Source organism: Aptenodytes forsteri, unplaced genomic scaffold, assembly GCF_000699145.1.
Source record: "Aptenodytes forsteri isolate BGI_AS27 unplaced genomic scaffold, ASM69914v1 Scaffold54, whole genome shotgun sequence".
Taxonomy (NCBI): Eukaryota; Metazoa; Chordata; class Aves; order Sphenisciformes; family Spheniscidae; genus Aptenodytes; species Aptenodytes forsteri.
Genome location: NW_008796044.1, coordinates 16,520,582 through 16,530,316, shown reverse-complemented (window position 1 = coordinate 16,530,316; position 9,735 = coordinate 16,520,582). Strand labels below are relative to the sequence as shown.

Sequence of the window (9,735 nt, the reverse complement as noted above, 5' to 3'; positions counted from 1 at the left end):
CCTGGAACTCGCAGAGAACGAATACTCCGCGTAGCGATCGCTGTAGCATGCAGAAGGCACCCTAGGCATTCTACGAGACTTCAGAAAACATTCCTTTAACCTGTGCAAAAACCCCTAAAACACATCTTGAGTTTCCAGGAGCGCTCAGCATACAGAGGGAAAAAAGATCACTTAAAGAGTAAGTGATAAACGAGTGCGTGACAGATGCATAAGGAAGTGGTGAGAGGGGAGCCACACCTTCAATTAATTGAATTTGGAGCATTTAATTTGAAATTCAAAATTGTCATTTGATCACACCTGCCTCTTCTTACGGACCATTTTTCCAGAATGAACAAGTGCATTTACCCTTCAGCCCCCTCCTGCTCCGTAGGTCACAGCTCCTCCAACAGCAGGAACTGCGCTCCAGAATTACTGAGCAAATGAAGGGGTGGGAGGGGAAAAACAGAGGGGTGTGTTTGTTGCCCTATGAAAAAAGGCCCAAAATAAACCCAGCTCTTGCGTAACAGTTTTGGTTTTGTATTGTACATGAGGAAATCCTTTAAGATTCAGGCTGAATTTCTAAATTGCCAGAGCAAAGACTTTGTGCCAGGTTCTTTACACACATTTTATGAAACTGACTTTCAGTGTTTACTACTATAAAAAAGGGAAAAAAAAATCCCCTCACGCGGAACGTGGAAGCAGGGATTAGGAGGTAGCAGTAACTCTCAGAAATCTTTTCTCCGCTAACATTTCCAGATGGACTTTTGATACTAACCAGGCTGAAATACACAGGCAGATGAAATGTCAAAGCTTTCGGCAGCAGTATGTGCACTCACCGCCTTTTTCCCAAGGCGGCATCTACCCTGTTATCATCCAGACACAGGGGGAAGAACAGGGTAACCGGATCTCTGTGTCTTCGCTTGCCCGTGCGCCAGGTATCCTTCCAGGGTATTGTCAGAAGATCTGAAATAGGCAACGCCGCCCGAGCCGTCGAAGCAGGGAGGCTGAACGTGTGTGCAAATGTCAGCAGCTGGAAACAATCTGACGCGAGGCAACAAACACAGGCGCTGATTTACCTCGGAGAAAATGTCCATCTACGCACACAGCACTCCCCGTCAGTCACCGGCAGAGCAGGGGCCGCTGCAGCGGCCAGCCCCGTTGTCAGGGGCTCCGGAGAAGATGGGGGATTGCCGGCCAGGAGGCGATGGGCAGAGGGGGCCGTGGGAGGAGGGAACAGAGCATCGGATCGGAACAGGCAGAGGAAAGGTGTAGCGAGAGCGTGAAGGGGAAAAAAAACCTGGCAAATCTACAAACTTCAAATCTGTCTCATTTTTCCTTTCAAAAACAATGTTACCGAATGTTTTCCTGTGTAGGAGTGTGATTTTTGTCTCTTGGTTTTGACCTAGTGACCCCTCAGCGCAGAAGGGCAGGCCTCCACCACTGAAGGGTGTTTACTTCAGTCCGATACACGAATTCAGATAAATGGCCAATGGGATATCAGTAAGTGCGGCTCGGGAAAAATGCAATGTGGAAAGCTCAACCCCCTCCCCCAACTGTCCAACAACAGCAGCATTCTACTGACCCTATCCAAATTCTGAGAAAACACAAGAAAAAAGGGGAAGTTCTTGGAGTGGTTCGTAGAAAAGCATCAAGTTTCATTCATGACTGCCTTCTGACAAGTCAAACCCCAACGTTAGCCCTCCTCACTAACCACTGGGTTTAATGATCCTGCTTAAAAAATTATTATTGGACTACCACAGTACAGGAGTTCCAGCTACTCCTATTTCACATTTCCTGGAATTTACCAGTCTTTGTAGTGAAGAAGGAAACGCCAAGGCGGATCTCCAGACCAAGTACAAATCCTAATTACGCTCATTTCTCTGCAGCCAGCGTCATCACAGCTTGAAGTGAAGGAAGTTTTGCTGAGGTGAACTTTAATCAATCAGCTACCAATAAATCAGACAGTAATTACTTCTACTTGGAGTTTTCTGTCTCCTCTTGAATCTTCCAAACATGCTTTTAGCTGGTCAGTACTGCTGGTGGCCGATCCCCATCAGAGGAACATTTTTTTCGTTCACAACGTGATAATTCCCAATGAAATCGTCAAAGGGCCAGTCACAGCAGAATTACGGGGGAAAGTGCAAAAACGGGAGTGACTTTCAACATTTTCCATTGACTCTACTAACAACTGCTTGCATTCGCGTACAGAAACTGAACGAGTGAACTGACTGCTCCCCCCCAGAGCAGGAGATGAGTCACGCCAATTAAAATAACAGGGACGACAGAAAATAGGGCAAAGTCATTAGTCTTGAAGGAATGGTGTCAATTAAGGCACAAAGTTCTACCTACAAAAACATTTACAGAGAACAGCAAGCAGAAGGAATTTAAAGCAAACTACTCTCTACAGCAAAGGATTTTTTTTTTTAATAGTGATCAAAGCAAAAGTTCCCGATATACTAAAAAAAGACACTTCAGATGCACTTATTTTTAGTATGCACTTCTTCCTCTAAGAGATCCAACTGCAGAAGAACCATCTGGAACCCAACCTACGGGACAAGTCTGAATCTTTGCTGGAGAAAAAAGCAACCACTCGAGCCTTTCCGAAAAGGGATGAAGTAATGCTTGGTGAAAGGCAGCGCCTTCTTCGCAAGTTCAGGAACTCAGCGGTCTTCCAGCAGAAAAGCAAGAAAGCCCCAAAAAGTGTGTCTAGGACCAGGCCTCCAGGTAAGCTGGACGCTTGCAAAATTTCTGCACTCTCCCTTAGAAACAGTGTAAAAAAAAAAAAATTCCTCTATGTTGTTGCAGAGTCTACATTGTGCCCAAGGAATTTAAAGTCTCTTAAACAATATGAGTATTAAGAGTCCTCTATGAAAACAACAGCCAGGTACGTCTTTTTAAGATGGGTCTATTAAGTTTCAGGCACAAGCCTTAAGGCGGCATAAAACCTGAATTTCTGTTTTGAACAAAATAATCAAATCAGGATTCAAATTCTGAAACGAATTAGTAGAAAGGAAATACTTTAAGAGAAGTTAACATAAGACACACACTGCTATTTTTCAGAAGGGAAGCTTGGGCAATACACGTAGTACTAAATTTCAAGTTATTTCCTTTAATATTTAGAAAACTGGTTTTATTCTTAGTTTTTCAGAAAATTATTTTAAGTATTAGCACCTACATTGTAAATGACTCAAACTTAGATTTACACTTGAAAAAAGCCACACTCAATCAATTAAGTTATCCTATATTCTTCCATTTTTGAATATTTCAGTAGAGCACCGAGAGGGAGAGCGAGCAACATGTCAGTAATAAGCGAGCCGCGTTCTGAGCTGCATGACATCAATGACCAGACACCTCCCTGGGACAGAATTCAAAAGGTCAGAGTTTTCCAGCACACTCCAATCACCTCAGTTCTAGTTATTTAAGGTGGAAATTTCTATGCAAGTTTGTAAAACCCATCCAGCTACATGTTAGTTTATTAAACCACAGCTGACCTGAGATGCAATTAGGATTTGACATTTTTCCATACTTAGTTCACAAGTTTATTATGAAAAACACTGCAGCTCTGTCCTGCAGTAACATTGTTTTACAGAAAAAAACAGTTCTGTTCAAAGTAATTCACTATCCTTGGACAATTACAAGGGACAATATGGTAGGGCAAAGAGTGGAAAAGGGAACTGAGTGCAGACAAAAAAAAAAATCAATACAATTAAATTAAACAGTATTCCCTGAAAATAAAACAAACAAACAGTTTCAGAACAAATATGAGGCCTTGGTACTTATTTTAAAAATGTTCTTTAAGCTTCAATGATTGTTTGCTGCTACCCTTATCTACAGTCATGCTGAATAAAGCTATAGCTAAATGGAAAGTTAAATGTATTCACGAGGTGTTAATGTCTACATCTTATTATTTGCAGTCTCTCAGAGAAAGCAAAAGTAACTACAAATAGCGCTATGCCAGAAACTGGTTTCTTGACCAACAATGTTGCTTCAGCATGCAATGAACTGGTTCATTCTAAAGTGGTCACAGTTGTTGACGACAAGAGGCTTTGTATTTGAATATGGCACGTCTTTTGGTCCATGTGAAAACAAGTTTGCATGTTAAATATTTTCTGACACTTTGGAGTTACTGTTGCTCTTCCCATTTTCTTTAGGTCAACATATGGTTCATGGCAATACTGTACAGGTCTAAAATCTCTTTACAGGAAGTAGTCTGGGGTGCGACGAGTAACATGCGGTTCACCTCTACGCGGTGCTGGATCAAACTGCAAACTGAAAAGCACAGGTATTAATGAAACCGCAAGAGTTCAGTTTACATTCAGGTATGTTTTATATCTGAATTACAGCAGCAGTGGTCTTCACACAGGTAAGTCTTTTCAAGTTTTTTCAACCAGTTAAAGTTTTCTAGAACAAGTGTTCGACTTCTTCCACTCCTCCTTTTAGTACGTATTTATAATCCCTGTGTTTTAAACTCCTCTTATGATTACTACTATGGACTGGAGAGAAATGAATCTTAGCTTTAAGAGTCGTAAATTGGTCACACATTAGTGTACTTTTAGAAAGTTCAAGTCTCCAGTACTTGTCAAAGGGGGCAGTTTACACGATGCTTTTGCCTCGTTTACTAGTAAAGTTGCTGCTGAGGTAGTAAGTTAGAAACCTCATTAAAAAAGCCGACATCCTAACACCTGAAGAATTCGAAGGTTCCAAAGTCTCTTGCCCTAGACTGATAAGGAGGGCATTACCTCAGACGTGACAGAGTACTCCTACTCTCAAATCACATACCTCTATAGTATTTCATTAAACTCCAGTTATACAAAACAAAAACGAGGAGTCTCGCTTTAATCTGACAGACAAGATGTCAACAACAACCGTTCCAGATATCTGACTGCAAGACTTCAGATGCGACTAACCCAACAATTCCACATTCACTTCACCTCCCAAAAAGCCTATAGGGAAAAACCATACCTTAACACAATAATTAAGTGGTATCTTGCTACAGCAACTATCTTAAAATCATGGGCAATGTAAATATCATTTTTAAACATACTTACAAGGAGTATTTTAGAGTATCATCAAGTTCCATAATTGCAGCCTGGTTGCCACAACGGTAACAATAATTTGGAGCACTGAAAATTGTTACTACATTCCGATCATGGCACCAGTTGTACCCCTGGAGAAGAAAAAAAAGTGACAGCCAAGTTCATTTGTTGCACCCCATATAACCATCTGACTACTAAACTGAATTTTTAACGCACAAAACCCTAAGTGGCATTTGTAGTGTCATTTTAAAGGAGATTAAGGCTGTATCTTTATTTGTCTTCTCAAGACAAAAAGGGCAAAAAGGAATTTTGGCCTTCCTATGTTGCTTGTTACTAGCAAGCACAAGCTAAACATATTAAAAAAAAATCAGCAAGAAACCTCCATTGCATTAGCGTAAAAAAATTAAAACAGCAATTCTGAAGTACACAATCTGTTCTGAATCTTTAGCTGCGATCACCAAAACCAGAATCCAGACATACATTTAAAGACCTTAACTGCCAGGGATAACTAGAGACTAAGAACAAAACACACACATCCAAGGTAAAAAGGAAAAATACATCTTTTTTTCCAAGGCACACATATTTGTGTGCATTTTCTTATCAAAGGACTCAGCATTTACATTTAAGAACCTTTTTATCTACGCAGAAATGCAATACCACATCTACTACTAAAGTCTGTTTGGGGACGTTACTGTAAATTTTCAGAAAAAAGGCCAAAATAAAGGTTACTCCACTGTCAAACTGAGAAACTCCTTTAGTAGCACATGAATACTGTCAAAACAGAGTTTCTGGAAGACCCTCAGCTGGATCATCAGTTGTCACAGCAGCACATGCACATCTCTGACACACAGCGTACAGTATTAATGCACCAACTACGCAATCAAGAGTTTAAACGCACAGGCTAGCCTGCTTACCTCCATTACCAACTGATGAGCTCTCGAAACCAACGTAAGGCCATTAGCATGGTTAAAGGTTTCTGAAATATCCTGTCCAAATGTATAACCTGCACCTCGAGGAGAAATTCCCCAGCCACCACGATCATCTGGATCTGACCATAGCAAGTCACACATTGGACCCTGTAAGAGATGTAGAAGATGTTTCAGAAGCGGAGACCCCACAAAAAGCCTACACACACCCCACCCCTGCACAACTTGTTGCAGCATCCCTTTAAGACTTTAAAAAAAAAAAGCATATCAACTACAACAGCTGGTGCAGTTAACACCTGAAATACTATCAAGAAGTTAATCTGAATGAAGAATTTTCATAGTCGTTCTCACCTCTGAGATCATTAAGTGGTACCCATTGAGATTCTAGGCACACTAAAATATGTTTGTTTCTTTAGGCAAGAACAACCCCCCTACTTTTCCTTCAAAAAACTAGAACAGGAAGCAACATGAAAGTGCCTGCCTAAGTTGTTTTGAATTTCATTTTTGGCCTGTGTATTCAACCACCCAATATATGCTGAATCATGAATCCCACGAGTTTAGAAAATTATTTTTCAGTACCTCATGGGGAACTTCCTGCAAGCGATCAAGTGCTCTGATGTGATCCAGTGTATCTATCGATGGAGAGAGGCCACCATGTAGACAGAAAATCTGGAAGAGTTAGATATATGAAGTTTATCTCATTCGTTTACATTAATCGTATCAGTGCAATTACAGTTGTTTAGTATAAATGATTAGGAGAAAATCTGCAAGAGATTCCATTAAAGCTGAGAGCTGATAGAATACAGTATTAATAGCTCCCTTTACAACTAACATTTAACTTTGTAAAATTTCAACATACCTGGCCATCCACCAAGGCAGTTAGAGGCAGGTAATCAAAAAGGTCTGTAAAGTATTTCCAAACATTTGCATTTCCGTATTTTCTTAAACATTCATCATAGAAACCATATACTTGTGTGATTTGCCTGCTTTCATGGTTCCCTCGAAGAATTGTGATACGTTCACGGTAACGGACCTAAACATAACAGTTTACTTCAGAGGCATCAAAATACGTATGTCTTCCCAAAAAACAGAATTTGCACCCCTCACCCCCCGTCATAGATCAATAAAGCAATAAAAACCAAACACTTTTTAAGACGAAGATTCAATTATAACCTTTGAGAAAAGAAGGGATAACTCATTCAAATCCTCAGCTGTCAAATACTTTTGAGATTAATTACAAATTTTATTCATTGTTACTAGCGGACTTCACTATACCTGTGCATTAAGCTGATCTCTCCATGAAAATTCTTAAAGGTTGCTACTCAGGCAAGTAAAAAATAAATACAGCACTCCTTTTAGAAAAGTTCAGGCTGGCACCTGAACTTAGTTTTTTTTTTTTTTCCAGAAGTATCATAGAAAACTAAGACAGCCAACATTTCAGTTTTTGTACCTATTATACCAATGTAGTGCAAATCATGACAGATGTTAAGTGTAGTCAGGATAGTAATTATATACGTTTTATACAGAATTGTACAGCCAAGAAGAAAAGTTACCTTAAGAGCTACAAGCAATGTGACTGTTTCGACTGAATAATAGCCTCTGTCAACATAGTCCCCCATAAACAAATAGTTTGTGTCTGGTGATTTGCCTCCAATTCTGAAAAGTTCCATGAGGTCGTGAAATTGTCCGTGGACATCTCCACAGACTGTGACTGGACATCGCACTTCTTGTACGTTAGATTCTTTTGTCAAAATTTCTTTAGCCTATAAAACAAAAAGCACAGAAATTGTGAGTTTGTCTATGAACAGTCATTTTATTCAAAGTATGCTCTACCACTTCCAGCTCTCTACTACCTGCCCTCTTTATCAACTCTTGTCCCTTCCTTGTCTGAAGCACTTGGGATAAGAATTTATCTTTACTTAAAACTAAATTTTGCTTTATGCAACCCTGTATTAGTAGCAGAATTTTGTTTTGGTGGTTTTTTCCCTCCTCAAGGAGGGTATTTTAGAATTAACTTCCAGTGTAGGAAAAAAGAAAAAACACCTCAGACTTTCTACAAAAATAGTTCCATGAAGCATAAAACAATGATCATCACTGCTAGAACTGAAGAAGTTCGTAAGTATTTGGAAAAATTAAATCTAAAATCACGTCCATGTCTTATCTCCAACCGTCCCAAAGCCTGAACTCAGACACAGCCCAAATCGAGACTCTCCCTTGGGGAGGTGAACACAGCCGTATTGGCTAGCAAAAGCTCCCAGAGTTCTGTACTTCAGATGTCCTGCTTCAGAAGACAGTTTGCCACCCAACTACACATACATCTTTGAGTGCAAAGGCAGAGAGTCCTACACGAAGCAGAAGTGAGAACATAACTAACATCCAGTGGTACCAGCAATTGCAGAGCAGGAGGTTTACCTGCACAAGCTTTCTGAACAAGTTTTGTGTTTAAGTACACACCAGTAACACTGAATTGTGTCTTTATAAACCAAAGTAGGGAAACATCTTTGTCGTCACCATTTCTTCCCACAAAATTCTGTACATAAAAATTGTCTTTGTCTCAAAGGCAATTCATATGAAGAAGCACAAGCTAAATATAGCATCAGAAAGGTTAATTTTGAAATAATACAAGAACTCCTTAGTAGTACCATCACACTGCCAGTTGTTAGTTTGTTCTTAGACATCACCAAACACATGCCACAATAATTTTCTCAATCAAGAGGGTATTAGAAATATAAACAGTCACAAGTTTACAAGTTACCATCTACAAAGATTTCCACGCCTTTCAAGCGCCAATGTTCCTACTCAAAAAGGATCCCTTTTTTTAACCTCATTACCAGAATGACAAGAGAATATATAAAAACTATATTATATTTTATAATCCAAGATGTCTACAAGACTTGCAGAAACAGCACCAAATACCACCTATGCACAGGCCATGCTGAATCCAAAATATTCTGAAGCATACACCAGTAAGAGACAGATGGAAGAGCAACACCACATTCATTTCAGGGTCACTCTTCTTAACTTTATCAAACCCAACCTGACAACTAGAGCAGCATACTCATTTGCTTTGTGGGGGGGGGGGGGGCTTTCTGCTAAGCAAAGAAGTATTTTGAGAAACTAGAAAAAAGTCATCATAATCTGAAGAGCATTAGATTTTAAAAGGTTAGGAAAGAAATATTTGAAGTTACAAGCTAAACAGTATATTAAATACTGGGTATTGACATGAGCCAAGCTATTAAGAAACATACTGCTGTGTCCAATTTTCCACCCTATTCATGAAGCCATTAGCTGGACAGTGACTGACACCCTCACCCCCAAAAGTGGTCTCACTGTTCCGGCATATTGTCCAGGCTCACCACCACGGTCACCGCTTCAAACAACAAAAGTGCCAGCAACACATAGTTTAATGATGGAGATGCATGAAATTCAACATTTCATTCAACACTGGAAAGAAATGCAAAAATGCAATCATGGTTAAGCACCCTGCACGGCACAGAGCTTTAGATATTACAGCATGAGCAACAGAGTTAAATCACTCTGCAGACATATTTACATTAAAAGTCAATCTCATATGACAGTTTCCACTCATGCTGTGCCTAGTACTAAAGATAGGTCATTGCTGGCTTGTGGTAGATGCTATAAGTGTAGATTTATTTTAAGATAGCCTGACTTAAGTTCATTTTAATGCAGTGACACCGGATGTTTTGAAGGTGTTTTAACAGCCTTAGCCTCTTCCAATCCAGTTACATTCAGAAGCATTAGCCATCTTAATTCTCCTTTTGACAGAGAACATT

The 9,735-nt window shown here is 39.8% G+C and overlaps 1 protein-coding gene across 1 annotated transcript; it reads right to left on the bottom strand.

The window, feature by feature from the left end:
- Nucleotides 1–3,494: 3,494 nt before the first annotated feature.
- Nucleotides 3,495–7,700, bottom strand: PPP2CA (protein phosphatase 2 catalytic subunit alpha). The gene is made up of 6 exons (XM_019473867.1): nt 7,495–7,700; nt 6,801–6,974; nt 6,521–6,610; nt 5,930–6,091; nt 5,028–5,146; nt 3,495–4,248 (listed from the first exon to the last, which is right to left on the bottom strand). Exons 1-6 carry the CDS (start codon nt 7,609–7,611, stop codon nt 4,176–4,178), a joined length of 735 nt encoding a protein of 244 aa, XP_019329412.1. The 5' UTR covers nt 7,612–7,700; the 3' UTR covers nt 3,495–4,175.
- Between the last annotated feature and the right edge of the window lie 2,035 nt (nt 7,701–9,735).

Bases quoted from the DNA above. Each gene is read 5' to 3' on its own strand.
- PPP2CA (XM_019473867.1), bottom strand. From the start codon at position 7,611: ATGGAACTTTTCAGAATTGGAGGCAAATCACCAGACACAAACTATTTG. The intron at 6,975-7,494 runs GTAACTTTTCTT...TGTTATGTTTAG, and splicing joins CATTGCTTGTAGCTCTTAAG to GTCCGTTACCGTGAACGTAT. The intron at 5,147-5,929 runs GTAAGCAGGCTA...TTTCTTCTCCAG, and splicing joins CTCATCAGTTGGTAATGGAG to GGGTACAACTGGTGCCATGA.